Source organism: Sapajus apella, unplaced genomic scaffold (assembly GCF_009761245.1).
Source record: "Sapajus apella isolate SASKATOON/1434 unplaced genomic scaffold, GSC_monkey_1.0 scaffold70, whole genome shotgun sequence".
NCBI lineage: Eukaryota > Metazoa > Chordata > Mammalia > Primates > Cebidae > Sapajus > Sapajus apella.
In genome coordinates, this window is record NW_022437010.1 from 4,249,502 (window position 1) to 4,273,883 (window position 24,382).

Below are 24,382 nucleotides of genomic sequence, written 5' to 3' on the forward strand. Positions count from 1 at the left end.
GTTGGGAAATTTAACATTCTTAAAATTCTTTTGGGGGCAAAATCCTTTGGGGAACTCTCAACAAGTTTAAATGTGACCAAAACCAAAGATTACTTAGTCACAGCTGCCCTCACAGCAGGTCTCGGACATTCTTCAAGCTCTCCTGTATGTAATTTATGTGTGGAGGATAAACCTCAGGAGAACGCCGGGCGCGGTGGCTCACGCCTGTAATCCCAGCACTTTGGGAGGCCGAGGCGGGTGGATCACAAGGTCAAGAGATCGAGACCATCCTGGTCAACATAGTGAAACCCTGTCTCTACTAAAAATACAAAAAATCAGCTGGGCATGGTGGCGCATGCCTGTAATCCCAGCTACTCGGGAGGCTGAGGCAGGAGAATTGCCTGAACCTAGGAGGCGGAGGTTGCGGTGAGCCGAGATCGCGCCATTGCACTCCAGCCTGGGCAACAAGAGCAAAACTCCGTCTCAAAAAAAAAAAAAAACAAAAAAAAAAACCTCAGGAGAGATCTAGACACTTCTGGTACTTGCTAACTTTTCAGTCTCAATTTCCTCCTAGGTCTGTTAATGGAGGAGCAGACTTATTTAATCCTCTGAGTGAATGGCACTATAAGGAAAGTCACTCCGTCAGGACACAGGACACTGTACACAAAGCACAGCTGGCACGGCCCTGAACTCGCCAAGCTGAAGACAACAGGTTCAGAGTCTGGCAACCTGGGGAGACAAGACACCCCCATCCATATCTGGTGCTCACTTTTCTTGTCCAACGAAGCCTTGTGATAAACAAAGAGGAAATGAATAAGAACCCCCATAGCTGCACAACCTACATTTCTGGCCAAAGTACGTCTCTAGGAAGAGGTGTGTATGTTTTCGTAACAAATGCCTAGGAGAGGAGTTCAGGGTAGAGGGCTGTGGATGATGCTTGTAATGCCAATCAAGTTCTACCCAAGCAAACAGGGGATGGAGAGCAGACAGAGAGTGGGAGGGGGTGGGGGGAGAAGAGCAAGGCAGCAACAGGACAATTCCTGGTGTTGCCCCACCTGTAAAATGCAGAGGCACCTTCTAGTAATTCAGGTGTTGTTTGGGTTCAGTCATGCTTGTCCGGAAGGCAGGTTGCACCAGCTATGCCAGGGTGTGGAGGAAGGTTAGATGATGCGTAAGCACCTGTGCTGACCCCAAAGCCAGCCCTCTTAGAAAAATCTAAAGTCAGCCTGGCACAAAGTGTAAACCCGCTGTCTGTAGGCGCACTGTGGGAATGCGTCAGCCAGGTGGCTCCCAGGACTCTCGGGATACTCCTGGTGAAATGCACTGGACACTTCAGCTGCCACCACTGGCCAGTTAGATCCCACAGCCTCTGATGTGGTCAATGTGACCCAAAGAGGCCATGACAAAGTGAAGCTCTGCAGCTGATACTGAGGTTTATTCCTACTGCCTCCCTTCAGGGAGGTGTCTATAAGACCACATGCTCTACAGCACAGATTTCCTCTACAAGCCCTCCTTTCCCTGCAATACTAGGGCAATATATCCCCAGAGTAGAGAATGTCTCTCATCTGCTGACTGTAGCATAGCATTCCAGTGGCGCCAGTGTAAGGATACAGTTAAATTTTATGAGAAGGAATCTTAATTTGATGTCTGGATGTACCAGGGGTTCGTTTTCATGTTTCTTGTAAGCAAACGCTTTGGCGGGCTCTTAATCTCCACTGCTTGTCAGCCTAGAGCTTCTCTCCAACCACAGGCGTGGGGCCACGGTTCTCTAGACTGGACCACCATCTCTGCTCTCATGCCTCAGGTTCCTTTGCAGTGTTTGGGAATGGCAGTTCCTTTTCTATCTTGGTCCTGGGTAAAGACCCTTCTACATTCTTGGTATAGATACTTCCTTAATGATGGATTGAGCTAGAATTATAATGTCTGAATATATATTCTTTTCTTTTTAGAAATAGAATCTTGCTGTGCCGCCCAGGCTTGAGTGCAGTGGTGTGATCCTAGCTCACTGCAGCCTCCAACTCCTGGGCTCAGAGTGGAGGGATGACAGCTCCTTCCTCCTCTCATGACTTTCAGATCCAGTAGGGGGTAGGGAGGTGTTGGCATTCAGTCCACATTAACCAGCACTAACCCTTTCCTTCTTTCTTATTTTTTATTTTTTTGAGATGGAGTCTCACTCTGTTGCCCAGGCTGGAGTGCAGTGGCACGATCTTGGCTCACTGCAACCTCTGCCTCCCAGGTTCAAGTAATTCTCCTGCCTCAGACTCCTGAGTAGCCAGGACTACAGGCGTGCACCACTATGCCCAGCTAATTTTTTGTATTTTTAGTAGAGATGGGATTTCACCACGTTGGCCAGGCTGGTCTCAAGCTCCTGACTTTGTGATCCACCTGCCTCAGCCTCCCAAAGTGTTGGGATTACGGGCGTAAGCCACCACGCCCAGCCCAACCAGCAACAACCTTTTAAAAATCTTTCAACATGATTCCTCACTGCCCTACCCTTGAATCAGTAACACTCTACATCCTCTTGTGCTTTGTCTTTTTTCCCTTGCCTGCTTATGTTTTGCTAAAATAAATCTTCATATGTTATTTGGTCCCCATGCCTGTTTATAAAAATCCACAAAAATACATAGTACATATTTCCATACAAAATTAGACATTCTGAAAAACAAACAAAAGACCTCAGAGGTTGGATGGTTGACATTTCTCTCACCCAAAGAGAACTCTCATTCACACGGAGCTGCAATCAGGCAGCTAGCACCTTCCCACCTTCCCTGGGTGAGTCCAGAGACATCAGTGGAAGGCTTCCATTTCCCACAGACAGGCCTTAGACACTTCAGGGCAGTCGCTGTGCTATCATGGCCTCTTCTTCCCCAGGCTAACCTCCCTCAGTTTCCTCAACGTTTACATGCAGTCTGGGTCCAAATCCCACATCCACGGCTGGCCTGTTCATGGAGGGGAGCTGACTATCCCCGTCTCAGGTGATGCAGCCCAACCAACTGAAGTCGCCATTACCAAAGTGACCTCAAGAGCCTAGAGTTGTCCCCTCTAAGGGACACTATCGCCAGCCACCAGAGACCAGCTTCCCAGAGCAATGGCTAAAATCATAACACACCAATCCCCACACCTAAGATTCGTGGGAGGAGGGAAGTGCCAAAGTCACGGGGCCATTTCCTACTTCAGCTTGAAGGGAGATCGCTTGAGGTGTCTTCAAGAAGACAGGACCTAGTCTCTTACTCACTTTCTGTGCAGGAGGAAGAAATGACTATCTTCATGATAGGACAGTCACTGTCACTCCTCAGCTAGTTCCAAAAGAGGAACAAGAAATGCGTGGGCGGGACCATCCCAGATGGTTGGCCACGCACCCACGACAAAAGTGGAAGGTGCAGTGGGCAGGTGCAAGAAGGAACACAGTGAAAAAGGAAAGCCATCCACTCTGGGGATGTTGTGTTATATTGCTTAGGGGCCACTGAGAAACTGCTGGCAAGGAAAGAAGAACCAAGACCAGACAGAGAATGAATATAAATGAATCCAAAGAGAAATGTCATCTCCCAAGACCAACCAAGCAGCAGAGCCCTTTTGCATGACCAAGGCTGTTTATAGCCACTTTTATCTAAAATGGATGGACACGGTGCACACATGGCCTCTGCTCTCCAGAGATGATGTCAAGGGAGGAGCAGCACATCATCTACCACCAGAAACTAGACAGGAGAGCCCAGGAAGAAACTGCAGCATCACAGACCTCAGTATTCCCGCCCATAAAATTGGAACAACAGTCCTCTTGAGCAAGCTGGGTTATATAACCATGAAGAGGAAGAATTAAGTGCTGACACCACAGGACCAATGAACTCATTATGCAACTGAATCTCCGGTTTAAGGAAATACAAAATCTCTCTCTGCTCAAGGCCAACAACCTTTCCATTAGGCATCCCAGAGCCCCAAGAGAAGCTGAGGATAGCCCACAGGCACACAGACATGCCAAAGGTGAGATCAGGATCCATGTCATGAATACACAGGCTAAGACTTCAGTGCTTCTTGTTCACATTTCAGTGGGGAAGGTGGATGGGGTTGGGAGTGGGGGGCAATGTTGCCACTAATCACCTTCCTTAACACATCAGAAAAAAGTTGACAGTGAGTGGGCATGCTTCAGTGTTTGCTAGCACCAGCTTGTTCAGCCCGAACAGGTCGGACAGGTTGGATATTTAAACAAAGGCGGAAAAATGTAAGGTATAAAGCCCTGTGAAGTGCTACGGTGGAACTGCTGCCAGCTCCCTGCAGGTTTCATTTTGTGATTTAATGCTGGAAGTTAGGCTCCGTTTCTTCTTCTCTTCCTCTTGACTTTGTCACTTTTGTGTTATGAAACTAAACTGGACACATGCTCAGAACCTGTTCAAAGTTCTCAGTGCATCAGACAAGTGGCATGGTCGGGGAGCACACCAGGGCATGTTGCATTCCGGAGCAGAGGCCAGCTCCCCGCTCCTCATCCTAACCCCAGCAAGCCCATCCCTTACCTTCCCTGACCTAATTTCTCACTCTCACCACTGCCTGCTGTTCAAGTGTGGACAAGCATGATGTTCCAGATTCTGCTGCCATTCACCAGTTTTACCTGGTAAGACTGAGCTACTGAAATATCTTGACAAGACATGTCAAAAAATACTATATGTACTGCTTGCATTAAAGATAAAGTTTATTTTGCATCTCCTTACTTTCCAAAAAAACAAACTAACAAACACCAACTCTGCTAAAACAGAAGAAAACTTAAGTTATTAGCATCCAGTTGGCCAAATGATAAAAAAAAACACGAAATCAGATCATAAATTTAAGAATCAGTGGTAAAACAAAAAAGGCTTGATCGTTGTTTAACATATCCATGTGCTTGGACAGTTTCATGATTTTTATGCTCTTTGGCACAAATGAACTTGAACTTGGTCAGTTCAATTCAGAAAGAAATTCTGAATCAAAAGTAAGCATCTGCCACAAGTAGGTTTTTCAAATACCCCTTCAAAAATATAAAACAGGCCAGGTGCGGTGGCTGACACTAGTAATCCCAGCACTCTGGGAGGTTGAAGCAGGCGGATCACCTGAGGTTAGGAGTTTGAGACTAGCCTGGCCAATGTGGTGAAACCCTGTCTCTAATAAAAATATAAAATTAGGTGGGTATGGTAGTATACACCTGTAATCCCAGCTACTCAGGAGGCTGAGGCAGGAGAATCGCTTGAACCTGGGAGGCGGAGATTCCAGTGAGCTGAGATCGCACCACTGTGTTCCAGCCTGGGTGACAAGAGCAAAACCCCATCTCCAAAAAAAAGTGCTTACACACACACACACACACACACACACACACACACACATAATCAGCTGTGCTAATTATTAAAGGGTGTTAGAAAAGAAAAAAACAAACACAAAGTAAAAGGGAAAATATATATTTTGAGGAAGGTCAAGTCTAGCAAACAAAAAACAGGTTACACAAGAGACTGTCAATTAAAATTGTCCAACTTTCAGCTTTGAGAATTTTCTTATACTTTTTATCTTACTTAAATAATAAAATTCCGTGACAAATCACACCTGTCTACTTGTTTTCTCAGACGATAGTGGTAGCTTTCTACTATTCACAGATTTCTAAAATGCAAAGTAAAAATTCTGGAAAGAACCACAGAATCTCATCTAATAGTATAAATGCAAATTCACACTAAAAAAGTATAAAAACAGGCCAGGCATGGTGGAGTGTGCCTGTGTAGTCTCAGAAACTTGGGAGGATTGCTTGAGCCTGGGAGGTTGAGGTTGCAGTGAGCTATGGTGGTGCCACTGTACTCTAGTCTGGGAGACAGAGTGAGACCTTGTCTCAAAAACAAAACAAAACGCCACACACACAACACACACACACACACACACACACACACACGTAAACATCACAGAACAAGCAATCAAAAAAAAAAAAATAAGTGTTCAAATAATAATAAGGATTTGCACAACTTGGCCATGGAAATTTAGCACATAATACAAAGCTACTTTTACACAGCATTGTTATCAGGCTCCTAGGTTCTTAGAATGGAGCCTATGTTGCTAAGAAGCAGGGAGTTTCTTTTCTCATTTAGTAAATCCACCTGCTGAACTAGAAGAGAAAGGAAAGCCTTGAACTACCATTTGTTGAGCACCTAACTTGAGCCAGAGGCTTGAGTCTATGTTACAGCATTTAATCCTTCTAACAGATTTTGTGAGTAAACGTTACCCCTACTAAAGAGGAAGAAATTGAGGCTCTTGACCATTCCAGGGAGTATCCTTTATCAGCCCTGGCCAGAAAAGTTAGGCAGAGCTATCAGAGGACTCAGAAGCACCACAGAAAATGTCAACCTTCTTTAAACCACTACTGAAGTAAAAATAAAAGCACATAGGTTTCAAATCCAGCCAATAAGATGCAAAGAAAAGCTAAATTTATTTAAATATAATCAATAAACTTGTGTGGTGAAAGCTTAACAACGCTACTGGAGGGAACTGGTGGCCCAGACATTCTGCTGTGATAAACAGATTTGTAAATGTGCACTCTTTTTCTTGATGTCTTATCTAGTGGAAAATGTCCATTCTGGACGGAAGATTATGGGCCTCTTACCAAGATGTACTCTCAAGAGAGGAAAAGCATATCAAGTGGAATGATCATGGGATGGGATATTACACTTATGTATATTTTATCTGCTTAAAAAGAGAAGTTCCAGCCTTTGTTAAAGAAAAACTTTCTAAACTATACCACAAGTATGTCTATTTTATTGTTCAGAGTACTAACATATGCTGAAAACTGCTTTGATACCCAAGTATTAGCATGATGAAACTACAGTACCAAATATTCACTAAGTACCTAACACATATAAGGAGATATACGTACAGTTCATACAGCTATCCTGACTGCATATATCCCATTGAAATCACATTTACACAAACCCCTCAACAGTCTTTGCCCAGAACATTTATGACCTAGTAAGTGGAGTCAAATGTGTTAAGATCTCTGAGCATCCCTAAAGGACATTTGCTTTTGATTTGTCTTTCCCTGTTGGATGTAGACAACTGAAATGCTTTTAAGATTTTCCTTTCCATAGAAATATTTCAAGGGAAACAAAACATTCACATGGTCTTGGGCAGGGTGACCCACAGATTTTTATCCTATAAATAATTTATTCCCATGTGAACTGTCCTGATACCTTCCTTCCTACAGAAGAATATTTCAGGAGGAACAGGGAGCTGGTGATTATGAGATAATTTTTAAGGTGGGACTGACTGAACCTTTGAGTGGTCACCTCCACCACTGAGAAGCAGCAAGTACCAGAACGAGCTAGGTGTCCTCAGAAACTTGATATGACTATGATGGAAGTTCAAAGGACCTTTCTTCTTGCTGGGCACTGAGGATAAAGAAGCAACTGTCTCCTGTTTTCAGAAACACTGTGCTACCTCTCTGCTCCTCTTATTTAATACTGGCCACCTGTTCCAGATACCCAAGTGCAGTCGTGCGCCAAAGGCTGGCTTAGCCAAAGCATCTGAGAGTAGTATGCTAAATTCAGAGACTTAGTGGTCTCATTTGTCATGGAGGAGGTCACATTTCTGTGCAGCTAATATTTTCTTCAAGCATAATAGGAACATATAAGCCTCTGTTCCTGAAGCCTATCCTGATGTCCAGAGGCATCCTCAGGACCTATGTCTCCTATACTTGGCAACAGAAAAAATTGTGCCTATAGCTGCAGGAAAAAAAGCCTGCAACAAAACAACTAGGTGATGTTACAAGGATTTCTCTTCTTCATCTTCACCCTTCTTCTTGAGCCAGAGTCTTGCTTTGTTGCCCAGGTCTGTGGCCAGGGCTGATAAAGGATACGCCCAGGCTGGAGTGCAGTGGCGCGATCTCACTTCACTGCAGCCTCTGCCTCATGAGTTCAAGTGAACTCAACTTCCTGAGCAACTGGGATTACAGGTATGTGCCACCACACCGGGCTAATTTCTCTATTTTTAGTAGAGGTGGGGTTTTACCATGTTGGTCAGGCTAGTCTCAAACTCCTGGCCTCAAGTGATCCACCCACCTTGGCCTCCCAAAGTACTGGCCCATCTTTATCATGCCTTGCCCATCTTCACCATTCTAATGACAGATGAAATCAGAACACATCCCTACTCTTCAAAGAATAAATGAAGTTAGTCACAAAAGCTTGCCCCTGCCAGCGTCTTAAGCATGTCCTTAAATGTAACACATGCTCCATAACACTCTTTAGAATTAAAAGTCTACAGTCTGTAAATAAAGAGCAAAGCGAAAATTAATTTCCTATTTTCCCAAAGCAATTTTAAAGGAACAATATCAATTTTAGAGACAGGCTTTATTCCAAATGAGGTACATTTCAAGTCTCTGTTTCGAGTATCATTTCTTCACAGCTTTGCAGCCCAGCACTTTCTGGAACAAGCTTTGCAAATTGCAAAGCTCAATGCCCTTTTTCCTACATTGAGCTCTCCCAGAGGCGTGCTCTGGCTCAGTTTCCCAAGTTTGTTTTGGAAGACGAGCACCACTCAATCCAAATTTTCAACGTGGGAGCAACTGATAAAGAGTTCTGGGAAGTTAAAAGCTGGAGCCACAGTGATGTTTCCGTGATACATGTTTTGTACTTGATGGCAACCTACTATTCTGCTCAACAACTGAGATGTGGTTAGAAAGGCTTGGGACAAAGGATTTTCAAACCTCAAAAACATGAGAATCCACATATAGGGAAGTGGCAACTCACAAAGCTATACCAGATACAGTAATAAATTAAAAAGGTCTTTGCCCTAACCTTTCTCAAAATAAGTTGGAATTAGCATCTCTCTCATCTCCCTAATTGCCAAAATATAATTAGTTTTAAAAGATCATGTAAATTTATTCACTGGAAGAAAGTTTAAGAAGTTACAGGTTTTATTAGTGCTACAAACCAATTGTCAATAACGACACATAATTTAATATGCTACCTTCATTCTGTGAAGTTTATTTTACCAATATAACAATTCTACCGAGGGTCCTCTTATAAAACTAAGATAAACTCCACAGAAAGACTGAGTAGCATTATAAATACAGATAACTAACACATACTCATAAAATGACTATAGCCAAAGGAAATAGAGTAAGTTGCTCTATAAAGGCACCTCAATATCATCTAAGAGGAACTTGAAACTTAAAAGGATGTAGCCCTCAGAGTCTGTGTTGTGAGGCCCTCTGAGTGTTTCAGCAAAAAACCAAACCAAAACAAAACAAAACAAACAAACAAAAAAAACAAACTTTGAGGTGGAGCCCAGATCTGCCTCAAGCAGCCAACGCCAGAGGGCTGGGCTCATCTGGAAGAGTGTGCACATACACGGAGGTGTGCATCCCACGTGTGCTTCAGAGAGCAGGCGGTGAGCATAAGGATGGGGAAGGGTGAGCTGTGTGGTCATTAACTGTGCTGTTGAGGACCATAGCACAAACCAGCCTTGCAGAATCAAGCCTTCAGATAAATGAAACTCCAGAAATCCACGCTACAGAGAATCATGCCACAGCAGAGGCCCTATCCAATCTGTACCCCTTAGGGGAGGAGCCAAAAATCAGAGTATAGGGCCATGTCAGACAAAACTGGCACAGTTAAGAGAGAGCCTCAATCAGGTTACAAACAAGATGGAACAGAGGCACCTGGGTGTGGGTGCCCTGGGAAGCCGAAGCAGAGGCTCTCTGATCCCTCAGCTTACTATCGGCTCTGGAGACCCCATGAGGGAATTCCTGTGCACTACCCACTCCCAGCAGGTGCCAACAGACCTTAGGAGGCAGTGGTAGTGGAAGACAAACAAGAAAAAGAACTTTGATCTTAAGCACTAAACCCTCACAAGTCGACTGATTTCTTTCCATGCTTCTCACAACCTGGGTTGCATTACACGTTTTAATTCCTGCACACACATCCCAGGGCAGTTCTGGCCCCTGATTAATGTAACAGGCCCACAGGTATGTGCTTGGGAGAGATCACAGCTTACTACTAGAGTCTCAGATTCTGGAACAGATCCACGGGGGCAAATAAATCTAACTCCACTCTCTGGCACATTTTTATAAGTGTTCTCACATTTTTATAATTTTTTTCAAAAGTACAGATTTGCTAACAAATGAAATGGCAATGACTTTTATGTGATTTACCAAAACCCAAATCTTCTTTTAACCCATTATTTGCAACTTTCTGCAAAGACATAATAAATGTAGTGTGATAAGCCCCAATACTTCAAATACACTGTTACAGTAAATTACAGATTTAGCGTAGCAAAAAGTAAAACAAGCAACCTTAAAAAAAAAAAAAAAAGCTCTTAATTCATTATCTGGTATTATACAAATATTTACTCAATATTCCCTCTCTGGCACATAAAACAATAAAATAGTAATAACCATTATTGATATGTACCATTTAACAAGCACTACCCCAAGTGCTTTGCATGTAATATTTACTGATCATCACGACATCCCCATACAGTAGGTATGGATAATACTACCGTTTACAGATGAAGTAATTAGGACACAGAGGTGTTAAGTAACTTGTCTGGGATCAAACAGCTAGTAGTGGAACACTTCCTAAGACTGTCATTATGGTGGTTTCAGCTCTAACAATACAGACTCAAACTTCCTCTATCCGGGGCATGTCCATGGTACACTGTAAACCATCAGAACCTTTTTACAACATTATTACATTTGAGTACAAGTTTAAGACTAAAACATTCTGTGAAAGTGTCAAAAAAATTAAGATTTCCACAAAATTCTGCAGAACTAAGACTAGAACTTAGCTCAATTTAGTCCTCTCCTCTGAATCAAGGTGCCTCATGGTAAATAAAATCAGTACCAGAAAACCAAAATTTAGCACAAACAAGTATCCCCAAGGCCTGCTTTTTTTCTGTTGCCCAGGCTTAAGTGCAGTGGCAAGATCTCAGCTCACTGCAACTTCCACCTCTGGGGTTCAAGCAATTCTGTGTCTCAGACTCCAGAGTAACTGGAACTACAGGCACACACCACCACGCCCGGCTAAGTTTTTGTATTTTTAGTGGAAATGTGACATCATCAGGTTGGCCAGGCTAGTCTCAAACTCCTGGCCTCAAGTGATCCTCCCGCCTCAACCTCCCAAAGTGCTGAGATTACAGGTGTGGTCCACTGTGCCTGGCCAACGCCTGCTTTTAAAAAAATATTTATAAACAACTCCAACATACAATGACCATAAATGAGAAATGTAGCTTAGAATAATACCAAAGGCTATGCTATGAAAAATTCAAAATCATTTCTAAGACTATCCAAGTAAAACCAAACAGCACACAGTAATAAAATTCAGTCAAAATGGTTGCCCCAAAAACTATCTCATGCTCACTATACAAAGAATGTGCTAGTGGGATGACAGAAGTAGTTTAACATCAAAAATAACGCTGTATAACAGCACAGAATTGTGTTGAGAATAAGAAGAGAGTGAAAGAGTGCTTTTCTTCTCATGCAAAGTGACACAAAAGCTACATCAATTATTTCTCACTTACAGTCTGTGTGTCATAATCAGAAAATCTGAAATCCAAAATGCTCCGATATCAAAACTTTTTGAGTGCTGACATGATGCCACAAGTGAAAATTCTATGCCTTATTTCATGTGATGGGTCCCGGTCAAAATTCTGTTTCATCCACAAAGTTATAAAAAATATTGCATAATTTTGTGGGCATGGTGGCTCACCTGTAATCCCAGCACTTTGGGAGGCTGAGGCAGGCAGATCACCTGAGGTCAGGAGTTCAAGGCTAGCCTGGACAACATGGTGAAACCCCATCTCTACTAAAAATACAAAAATTATCTGGGCCTGGTGGCGCGCACCTGTAGTCCCAGATACTCAGGAGGCTGAGGCAGGAGAATCACTTGAGCCCGGGAGGCAGAGGATGTTTTGAGCCCAGATCGCGTCACTGCACTCCAGCCTGGCAACAGAGTGAGACTCTGTGTCCAAAAAAACAAAAAAAAATGCCTCTGAAACTGGATATTCTTTATTCAAATCTTAGGGCTATTACTTTGTCCTTTCCTCATATGCAAAATGGGATAATTATACAATCCTTACTAGATAGAGTACATAAAAATAAATGAAATAAATGGAGATCAATAAGGAAATGGAAGACTTCAACAATGCTATAAATCTACTAGACCTAAAAGCATATCTATAGAACACTTCACCCAACAACAGCAGAATACACACTCTTCTCAAACAGACAGAACGTTCTCCAGGATAAACCATATGCTAGGTGATAAAACAAGCCTCAATACATTCACAAAGATTGAAATCATGCAAACATGTTCCCCAACTATAATGGAACAAAATTCAAAATCAGTAACAAATTAATGGAATGAATTTCCCCAACTATAATGAAATGAAACCAGAAATTAGTAAGAAATTTGGGAAGTCATAAATTTGTGAAAATTGAATACCACACTTCTAACTTACCAATGGGTCAAAGAAGAACTCACAAGGGAAATTTGAAAATATGCTGAGATGAATGAAAAAGAAAGCACAACATACAAAAACTTACGGGATACAACTAAAGCAATGCTAATAGGAAAATGTACAGCTATAAAAGCCTGTATTTGAAAAGTTTTCAAGTCAATAATCCAGCCTTATACTTTGCTATAACACTGGAAAAAGGTCAAACTAAATCTCAAGAAAGCAGAAAAGGGAAAATAATAGTGTTTCGAACAGTAATTTAATGAAATAGAGAACAGAAAATAGAGGGAAATCCGTGAAACCAAAAGTTGGTTCTTTGACAAGATCAATAAAATTGACAAATGTTTAGCTAGGTTGACTAAGGGGAAAAAAAGAAGATTCAAATTATTATAGTTAAGAATGAAAAAGAGGACATTACTACTGACTTTACAGAATAAAAAGGATTACAAAAGGGTATTATCTATTACTGTATGCCAACCAATTAGATCACTTTATGATATAGCCAAAATTCCTAGAAAGGCACAAACTATTGAAACTGACACAAGAAGACACAAAATCTGAGGCCAGGTGTGGTGGCTCTCACCTGTAATCCCAGCACTTTGGGGAGCTGAGGCAGGAGGATCATCTGAGGTAAGGAGTTTGAAACCAGCCTGGCCAACTTGGTAAAACACCATATCTACTAAAAATATAAAAATTAGCCAGGTGTGGTGGCTTGCACCTGTAATTCCTGCTACTTGGGAGGCTCAGGCAAGAGAATTGCTTGAACCCAGGAGGCCAAGGTTGCAGAGAGCCGAGATCGTGCCACTGCCGAGACTGCATCACTGCACTCCGGCCGGGGTGATAGAGCAAGACTCTGTCTCAAAAAAAAAAAAAAAAAGAAAAGAAACAAAATCTGAACAGACCTGTAACAGGCAAATAAATTAGTAAGCTCAGATGGCTTCATTAGTGAATTCCACCAAACATTTAAAGAAAAATTAATATCAACTCACCACAAACGTTTTCAAAAAACAGAAGCGGTAATGCTTCCCAGCTCATTCTATAAGTTTTTATTTTTCTGATACAAAAACCAAAGACATCACAAGAAAAAAAAAAAAAAAAAAAAAAAAAAGCCACAGACCAGTATTTCTTAGGAATATAGATTTAAAAATCTTCAACACAATACTCACAAAACAAATCCACGAACATGAAAATGATTATATCCTAGAAAAAAGGGTAGTTTAACATCCAAAATAGAATAGAATAGGCCGGGCAGGGTGGCTTATGCCTGTAATCCCAGCATTTTGGGAGGCTGAGAAGGGTAGATCACCTGAAGTGAGGAGTTTGAGACCATCGTGGCCGACATGGCAAAACCCTGTCTCTACTAAAAATACAAAAATTAGTTGGGCGTGGTGGTGCATGCCAGTAGTCCCAGCTACCCAGGAGGCTGAGGCAGGAGAATCACTTGCACATGAGAGGTGGAGGCTGCAGTGAGTCAAGATCACACCACTGTAATCCAGCCTGGGTAAGACAGAAAGACTATCTCAAAAAAACAAATTAAAAACAACAACAATAGAATAAAGGACAAAAACAACCCAACCATAGACGCAAAAAAAATCATCTGAGAAAAATCCAACACCTTTTCATGATTTAAAAAAAAAAACCACACATACACACTCAAAAAACTAGGAAAAGAAAGAAACTTTCTCAAACTGGTAAGGGGCATTTATTTAAAAAACCCACAACTAACATCATATTTAATGGGGAAAGACTGAATGCCTTCTCCTTAAGATCACAAACAAGAAAAGGTGTCCATTCTCTTCACTTCTATTTGAAATTGTATTGCAGGTTCTAGTCAGACCAAGTAGGCAGGAAAATGAATACACACATGATATAGGATGACTTAAGAAATCCATTAAGTAACTACCAGAATGAATAAATGAGGTAAGGTTGGAGGAAACAAAATCAATATATAAATTTTAACTGTATTATCAATACACTAGCCATGAACAATTGAAAAATTAAATTTGAAAACAACTCTACTTATAATAGCAGCAAAAATAATCAAATATTAAGAATAAAATTAATAGATATAAAATTTGTACTCTGAAAACTATGAGACGTTGAAAGAAATTCACTAAGACTTAACAAATTGAAAAACATCCTGTGTTCATGGATCCAAAGTTATATTGTTATGATGGCAATACCCCCAAATTGGAACTTTGAACAGTTTGTCAATTCCTAGACTTAAATATGAATTTACCATATGACCCAGCAATTGCATTCCTAAGTGTCTACCAAGAAAAATAAAAACATCGGCCCAGACAAAAAGTTGTACAACAATGTTGATAGCAGCTTTGTTCCTAATAATCAAAAAGTTGAAATGACCCAAATGTCCATCAACTAATGAAGGGATAAGTAAAATGTGGTATCCTATCCATACAATGAACTATTATTTGACAATAAAAGGGAAACTGAAGCCCACTGAAGTGTACACTTTACCTGGTGTAATGTATGATGTATGAATTATACTGTAAGATGAAAAAAAAACACAAATGTAAATGAATATGGACATGCATGTATTCACGTAATACAGACATGACACCCAGAGCACCATAGCTGCAGCAATGATTATTTGTAAAACACACTGCCACACAGGTTATTCTAGAAGACAGTAACTATGTCGTTCATAGCTGTGTTTATCTCAATCATGTCTCAAAATGGAAATTTCCTGAATCAGGAGTGACTGGGCCTACCATCAAGAGATGTCTCACGGAAGATCACAGCGGTCAGTGGTCAGGGTCAAAACGCCACTAGGAGGATCCTTCTCACTAATGTGCCCACTGCCACTGCCAACCTGGAGCTGGCCCATGGGGAGTTTCACTAAGCAGGGACTCAGTAGGAAAAAGTGACAGAACCACCCAAGAGGGGAATAGGCAATAGCTCTAGGACCAGATTCTGAGAAGGGCAAATATGTAAAGGACAAAGGACTTAATAGAGGAGGGGCACGGGCAGAACTAAACAGAAGGTAAAAATAAATGATACCAACAAGCTGACACGGTGAAGAAAAAAAAAAAAAAAAAAAAAAAACAGCTGCCAGGTGGGGTGGCTCATGCCTGTAATCCCAGTACTTCGGGAGGCCAAGGTGGGCGGATTACGAGGTCAGGAGTTTGAGACCAGCCTGGCCAAGTGAAACACTGTCTCTACTAAAAATACAAAAATTAGCCAGATGTGCTGGCACACGCCTGTAGTCCCAGCTTCTCAGGAGGCTGAGGCAAGAGAGTCGCCTGAACCCGGGAGGTGGAGGTTGCAGTGAGCCAAGATCATGCCATTGCATTCCAGCCTGGGCGACAGAGCAACTCCATCTCAATAAAAAGAATAAATAAATAAATAGCTGAAATGTGAAATATAATTGTAAAGTAGTCACACTACTCAATTCCTTTGCACCCAAAAACACTCCCAGGAGGAGATGGGAGCAAAGAGAATAACCCACCAGAACTGAAATTTATGATAAAAAAGCAAAACACTTTGTAAATTCCTAAAATAGTCACACTTTTCATGAAGTCATACTATACCTCACTTCTAAGAGTTTAGACTGAGATATTCACGGGCTTTAAATTATTGCAGCACAACTTACAAATGCAAATAATAATAAATAACATTGAGTTCTTACTTTGTGCCAGGAACAATGCTGCTAAACTAGTTATCAGCTAATCCTCATCCTTATCCAATGAAGTAGACACAATTAAACACCTCCTTTTTGGGGGGTCAAAATAGCATGAAAGAAAATAATAAAACAAACAAAAATCTCATTTTAAATATGAGAAAACTGGGGTACAAAGAGTTAAGCAACTTGCTTAAAGATAGAAAATTTATAAGTAGCAGTTGGGACTTGAAGTCAGGTACTGTACCTAGTTCCCAAATCAAGAAACTTAACCACAATATCAGTTATGTCCCAAGTGTACGTATAATAAACTGGGCCATCTCATTTTAGTGTTTTTGTAACCAAATATAACTAGCATATCAATTTTATAATAGTTACATAAAGTTTTCTTCTGAAATAAACATGTAAGAAATGTCACTCAACTTTTTTAAAAGCAAGCAGAATAAGGACTGGACAGGAATATGGAAAAGTAGACCCCTCAAAACATGTATGATAAGCCTATAAACTGTATTTTCCATAGGTTCACCCAACACAATTTTAGTATGTCTACCACTCTGCTGTCTCCCACTCGAGTGAGCATCTTTCTCTCTCAAGAAGTAATGTCCTGACGTTTATCAGATTTTCCTTTTCTTCATTTTATCCTAGCTTATCCTGAAGCTCCAGGACGAGGCCACTTAACTATTGAAAGGTCCCAGACTTTTTTTTGTTTGTTTGTTTGTTTTGCAATGAAAAGATCTGTGAGGAATCTGGTAGGCATATGCAAGCATTTTTTTAAATGGCAGGGCTACATGGATGCTATTCTTGGAGGGTTCTTCTTTTAAATGTGATAATCTGCCCACTTCTAGCACCCAAACAAACAAACTCCAGTTGGCAGAGGGGAAATGAATCTGTGTTTCATCCTGAAGAACTCTCAAGGGCCACAGACCTTGCCAAAGTACTTCCATTTCCCATGATCCAACACCTCTAATACTCCGGAGATACGGTGCATCTCTCGTTTTTCCATACAATGGACAGAATTCCAGAACTCTCTGTACATTTAGGCAAGTCTTCTGAAGGCTCAGAGGCCACTGTCCTGCCTGCCAACCTCCAGGTACCAGCCAGCTCCCCAAGCAAAGGGCACCCTCACCCACCTGTGCATGTTCCCATTGGTGGTAAATGACTGGCCACACACTGTGCACTTGTATGGCCTCTCGCCAGAGTGCACCAGCATGTGGCGATCAAGGGAGCTGGCCGAGCTCAGTGACTTCCCGCAGATGCTGCATGAGTGGTCAGCTCCTCCAGTGTCTGTGTTGTGCTGCAGAAAGCAATGATCACAGCGGTCACTGAAGAAAATACATCAAAAGCTCAGCTCTTGGGAAATGCAGATTCAGAGCTTTATTAAAAAACCAATGAACTTTCTTGGCTATGTGTTTCCCTTTCATTTTAAATATCTTCCTGAAGGGGCAAAATATATCAGGAAAGCAAGCAAATAAATATTCTGTATGATCTTCCATTCCCATGTTATGTTTTGAGAACTACTTCTATTGAAAGGCTCAGAAAGAAGTGGAGCCTTCCCAGGTCTTTTTTTGAACTACATACTGATTCACTGACCACATATATAAACTCCTATGAGCAGAAGGACTCTCAACAGTGAAGCAAATATGTCCTCACATTGAGAGTCAATGTCCTCTCTTCAGATCTGATGACTCAGGCCTGCCATCAGAGAAAGAGAACTGAAACCTGCACAGGGCAGAGAGTTTCGGCCTCTGAAAGACAGTAAAAATGAACATTTCTATCCAAAACCAAGTTACTTTAGTGACTTGATGTTATTCAGTGCTATGTTATGATTTTACAGGGTCATCAATCCTTCACTGTTATACACTCATCAATATTTTGTCATGAATTGGACATAGCAGAAGAAGGAGAAGGATAAATCTCACAATAAAGGAGAAAAGCAAAAAAGACCCCAAGCCAAGTAGATTTCCTGCTGTGTGATGTACATTTACACTAATATAAGGAAGAGGGTCGCAGCTATGATCTCATTATGTTGTAAGGAATTTGATTCAGACCAACAAGCAACATACAATGAAAGGTCCTTTAACTCGATGTTCGTTCAAATTTAAAAGTGGATTTTATTTTCTTTATTTATTTTGAGACAGAGTCCCAGTCTGTCACCCAGGCTGGAGTGCAGTGGCGCGATCTTGGCTCACTGCAACCCGCTCCCGGGTTCAAGTGATTCTCCTGCCTTAGCCCCTGGAGTAACTGGAATTACAGGCATATGCCACTATGCCTGGCTAATTTTTGTATTTTTGGTAGAGACGGGTTGGACAGGCTGGTCTCAAACTCCTGACTCAAATGATCTGCCCTTGGCCCCCCAAAGTGTTGGGATTACAGGTGTGAGCCACTAGGCCCAGCCAAAAGGGAATTCTGTGTTGACCTAAGACTTTGTCACAGAAATACACATACACAAAAATAATTTCATAACCACCCCCCAAAATTATTTAAAATACTAAATTTAAATTAGGCACTGCTACAACTCGTCCATTAAAATCTAATTACCAGCTGGGTGCAGCGGCTCACACCTGTAATCCCAGAACTTTGGGAGGCCAAGGTGGGCAGATCACCTGAGGTCGGGAGTTCAGGACCAGTCTGACCAACATGGAGAAACCTCGTCTCTACTAAAAATACAAAATTAGTCAGGCGTGGTGGCACATGCCTGTAATCCCAGCTACTCGGGCGGCTGAGGCAGGAGAATCACTTGAACCTGGGAGGCAGAGGTTGTGGTGAGCTGAAATCATGCCATTGCACTCCAGCCTGGGCAACAAGAGCAAAGTGCCATCTCAAAAAACAACAACAACAACAACAAAAAGCAAAAAACAAAAACCCAATTACCCTGCCCTCTGCTTAAGGAAGAATAATTTAAATAAAAAATAGGCTGGTCCAGCTGGGCGCGGCGGCTCATGCCTGTAATCCCAGCACTTTGGTAGGCTGAGGCAGGTGGATCACAAGGTCAGGAGTTCAAGACCAGCCTGGCCAATATGGCGAAAGCCCGTCTCTACTAAAAATACAAAAAAATTAGCCGAGCATGGTGGTGCATTCCTGTAATCCCAGCTACTCAGGAGGGTGAGGCAGGAGAACTACTTGAACCCGGGAGGTGGAGGTTGCAGTGAGCTGAGATCACACCACTGCACACCAGCCTGGGTTATAGAGTGAGGCTCCATCTCAACAAACAAAAATAGGCTGGTCTGAAGGTAGTGAGTTATCTCAATTGATTGCTCACTGTGAGTGTTTAACTCCTTGTTCTACTCTTTCCCCTCTTCTCACTACTGCACTTTACTTAAAAAAAAAAAAAAAAAATTCAAAATAGAAAAGCGGTAGCCTACCTGGCGAATGTGCATGGTCAGCTGGTGCTGGGTAGTGCAAATCTTCTCACATAGGGGGCAGTTATAGGAAGACTTCTCCTCTTTCGTTTCCTAAAAAGAGAGATTAAAAGGGAAGATATATTTCAAATTACAGTCAACGAGTGCCTTTTCTTTCTGTAATAACCACTTGTGTCTATGTAGCTGAGAGCATGGGCTCCAGAACCTGCCCAGGTATGAGCTTGTGCAAGTTACCATCCTGTCTGCCTCAGTTTCCTCATCTGAAAGATGGGAAAAACAGTACCACCTACCATACCACACTGTGATGCAGGTTAAATTAACACATGCAAAGCACTAGGAACAGTGCTGAGATTATAGTAAGTGCTCAATAAATACTAGCATTCTAATTACAGATACCACTTAATCATCTGTGATGGCAAAAAATTAAGCATCGACTCACAGAAGAGCTAGAAAGGAATACATTTCTCCCCAAGTCCAACCTGGGTTCCAGGCACTATTTTCCATCAGGTTTCAGGGCCTCCAAGAAAATGACAGATAATAAGATTCTCATCAAAAAAGCCCACCCTACCAAGAGGGAAGCCCTCAGTGCTGAGCTGTGCACCCAGTGGGCACGCTGTGATTCCTCTGCCCACTGCTGCATCTGCTATTTATTAACACTGCTCGTAAATAATCAATAAAAACATCACTCCAAGAAGACTGCTGTCCTCATCATGACAACTTTGATAGGAATGCCAACCCAAGATAAGGATTTCCACAGAAGGTAACAAAAGAACCAACTCACTACTTGGTGAGGGGGCTCCTTTCATGTTCCCTCAGAACGCACAGGTCAAGCAGTATGTTTTGCCTTTTTAAGAAAAAGCCAATGTTGTTCACTAATCCTATGCTACAGATCCTCTTTCTAAATAATTCATGTAGAGTTCTAGGCTGTGTGCATCATTGACTCCTCACCCTCACAGTCCCTAAGCAACACAGTTCCTGTCTCCATACCCAAAACTAACAGGACCTAGGCTTGGATACCTCTCTCAGGAATTTGGAGTTGGGACACTCAGATATTTCTAAAGATCAGCAGAATCACCTGGGGGGCTTTTTCTATGCATTTAACCAGATTCTTGACATGCTACATCAGTCACTGGGGGACTGGGGTTGGAGGAGTGGAACCCCAGAAATCTGTTTGTCTCACAAGCTCCCCAGATGATGGTGATATGTACCCAGGTTTGAGGATGGTACATTACTAAATTGGGTGATTATGAGCACTTGAGTTGAAAGTTCATGGAGAGGTGGGGCCAAACCCAAGAAGGCTTGCACCTTGGCAAGCCCAAGCCAGGAGAAAGTAGTGTGGAAGATGTCAGGGCTAACCCAACAGGACGGAGGGCACTGTCCCTAGGGTGGTATGCTCCGTCTAGGCTCTGGGTCATTTCCCGTCCTCGGGCATCTTTCAATAGATCACTTTTTACTTGTATTCATTTGAATGAGTTTCTGCTCCAGGCAAATAACACCAATTATTGAGCACTTACTATGTGCTAACTCTGTATACAGAACCGTCAGGGTTTTTTCACAACCACTAAGAGACCAGCACTATTATTGATGCCATTTTCTGGATGAGGAAACTGGGGTACAGAGAGACAAGTAACCTGCCCCAAGTCAGAGAACTATTAAGTGGTAGGCACAGCATTAAAACCCAGGCCAGCTGCTCCACAGCCCATGCTCTAAACCACTACGCTATAGTCTGACCAAAAGAAGGATTAGCCCCAAGGCACAGAAAGAAAACACTCTTGTGGTTGTGTATGAGAGATGATGAAAATAAAAGTCACCCTGAAGACTATAAAAACAAATGGCACCATAAACCAGATGGGTGGAATGAAGGCATGATGATGTCTAGCTCATAGCCACCTTCTCTCTAGCTCCTCTTCAAAGATAAACAAGTCTCATTCTAAGCAATAGGAACTTTAAAAAACAAAAACAAAAACAGAGTCTCACTGTTGCCGAGGCTGCAGTGCAGTGGCACAATCTTGGCTCACTGCAACCTCCGCTATCCAGGTTCAAGTGTTTCTCCTGCCTCAATCTCCCGAGTAGCTGGGACTACAGGTATATGCCAACACACCTGTAGAGACGGGTTTTTGCAATGTTGGCCAGGGTGGTCTCAAACTCCCGACCTTAGGTGATCCACCCACCTTGGCCTCCCAAATCAGGCATGAGCCATGGTGCCCGGCAGGAACTTTTTTCTAATCTATGGAATTGGGTCTGAAAACTAGGCATGCTCCACATTTTTTCACTTTCATAAAGAATTAAGGATATGGATTTTACAAAAGATGAACATCCTAGAGAGTGGGGAAAAAAAAATTCCCAGTCTTACTTATTCGTCATACTAAGGAGGGGATGTCACACTTTTTCAGCCCAGTTCTACGACTGCAGTCGGGGTAGAGCTGGCCAAGGACCCCCATGGGGATGGGGGTGGGGGTGGGGGTGGGGAGAAACAAAAGCAACAGCAACAAAATAAGAACACTTGGTATAACAAGGATGGATGTCTCGCAGTCAGGCCAAAAGCTGGTGATGAGTTGAATCTCTGGGTTATTGTTGTCAAATTAGTAGATAGGTAATTTTATATACATAACATTTTTAAGTCACCAGCAGAATGTAAATACATGTTTAAAAAAAAAAAAAAAAAAAAGCACCAAGCCTCCAAGTGACCAGCCACAGGGAAACAAATTTTTTTTTTTTAAATCATCTTGCACTCACCTTGCAATAGACAGCAGGCACACTGTGCAGCTGGTGGGGCTGACTGGTATTGATTATGGGGTGAATCATGAACTGACACCTAAATCTTCTCTGAGGCTGGCAGCAGTGTGCTAAGACCATCATACAGGTCTACAAAATCTAAGGTATCTGAGAGGAGGTCTACAGACCCAGATGTAATCTTTTAAAATGAACCAGCCCAGGAGTGGTGGCTCACGCTTATAATCCCAGCACTTTGAGAGGCTGAGGTGGGGGGACTGCTTGAGCCCAGGAGTTTGACACCAGCCTGCGCAATATAGTGAATCCTCATTTCTACAAAAAAATTTTTTTATAATTTAAACAAAAACAAAGCCAGATATCACAGTAATTAAGACAGCTTACACAGATTAGCTGTATAGTTTATGAAACTAGAAATCAACCAAGTTCTGGAGAGAAATAAAGACTCTGTCGCTATTAAAAAAATAATAATAATAATAAAATGAACCTAATAGAAAAGAGAGAGCACTGTGATATTGGAAGAGAGGCTCTACTGGAGAATTTCATTTTTGTTTTTTAATAGGACATAAGGGTCTCATTATATTTCTTAGGCTGGTCTTGAACCCCTGGGCTCAAGTGATCCTCCCACCTCAGCCTCCCAAGTAACAGGGATTACAGACATGCCATCATGCCCATCACCCTAATGGAGAATTTTGAATCCAGTTATTGCAGCCATGCTGGTGGAAGGAGCACACTTCCTGAGATGAAAGACAAAATTAGCAGCTAATGTGATAACTAACCATTCCATAATGAAACAATCTGGCACCCTTGTCATCATCTGGCTGTGGCTAATCTCTCCTGGAAGTCTGAGCTCACACAGATGGGACTTTCCCCGGGCTCCCTCTCTCAGCCCTCCCTGTCTAGTCCACAGGTAAGGAGAATGCTTCCTTCTCCCCTATACTCTCTCCCCACTGAGTTTTGTTTTTTTAGATTAATAACTATATTTATTAGACTACCTCTGGCCCAGACCTCCATTTCAAAAGCAAAGTTAGAATACCAGATCCCTGGAGGAGAAAGGAGGGGGATGAAAGGTGACCCTGCCCCACCTGCACAGTTGCCTCCTAATACCTTAAGAGGCAGCCTCCAGTTAGCATGCAAACATGGGAGATGCTGTGGGCATCCTTCAGGGCCCTAACCATGGTCTCTGATCTGGAGCCTGGACTTGGGACAACTTGGAGATACGTGAGGAAAAGCTCTTCCTGTCACTCCACTTGTTCCTGGTAGAACGGAAGGATGAGGACAACAACCGTCTGTCTTATTCTTCCCCAAATGCCTGCCACCTGATACAGTACCTAGATGGATATAGGAACTGGGTACATATTGTCCAATGGGTTGATGGATGGAGAGATGGATGAATGGACAGTCACATGAAAGTGGAAATAAACCTTTTCTTCCCAGAGCTAGCACTCCTTCTCGACTCAGGCCACAGTCATACAGGCTGAGAATTTTCTCAGGCACCCATAGGAAGAGAGGCACAAGGAGAAAAGGAAAAAAAGAGAGAGAAAGGAATCAATGTTCCAACCCTAAAACATCATGGAACTCTAGCAAGTTCTCATCCTTGAGCAAGATGTGGAGAAATGCACCTTCCCACACACTGCTGGCAAGGTTTGGGGCTGGTACAACTTTTCTTGGAGGGCAAGTTGTATTGAAAGCCTTAATTAAGGCTCTATTTCTAAGAATTTATAGAAAACCATCATATTAATACTCAGAGAATTGTGTATAAGGACAGTCACAGTAGAATTATTTATAAAAAAGAAAATTAGTTCACAAAAGCCCAGCAGGTTTGCTTTCTCATCCATCTCTGGTTCCTAAACAAACGCAAGACCACCTTCTCTCCAAGGATTTAGTATAGTCTTATTAAATCAGTTAGACCAAATTTTAAACACAAGGAAGTCAATTCATATTACATGGATCCAGAGATGAAATGAGAATTATTCACTCTGCCACCTTCCTTCTGTTAAACAATATGTTGCCAAGACAGCAACAACTTTTTGAAAGTGTCTCATTTATATATACATTAAAGATTCATCTTATTTCACAACAGAGAAGACGTTAACTTTTACAGCAGCATTAACCCTTTCCAATTCCACCTATTTACTTTCCCAGGTCTCCTGATCCAATGAAAAATCAAGACTAAATACCATCTTAAGTGGAATTCTCTGAAGCCAAATTTGGTGCTTTTCAAGGA

General features: G+C 42.1%; 1 protein-coding gene across 9 annotated transcripts in view; it reads right to left on the bottom strand.

Moving 5' to 3' along the window:
* The window catches only part of RREB1 (ras responsive element binding protein 1), a 151,010-nt gene that overhangs the window by 47,923 nt on the left and 78,705 nt on the right, over nt 1-24,382 (bottom strand). For all 9 annotated transcript variants that reach the window (XM_032250033.1, XM_032250035.1, XM_032250034.1 and 6 more), the window contains 2 exons: nt 19,429-19,518; nt 17,197-17,360 (listed from right to left, as the gene is read on the bottom strand). In XM_032250033.1, coding sequence (XP_032105924.1) covers nt 17,197-17,360; nt 19,429-19,518 — 254 coding nt within the window. The remainder of the gene's footprint in view (nt 1-17,196; nt 17,361-19,428; nt 19,519-24,382) is intronic.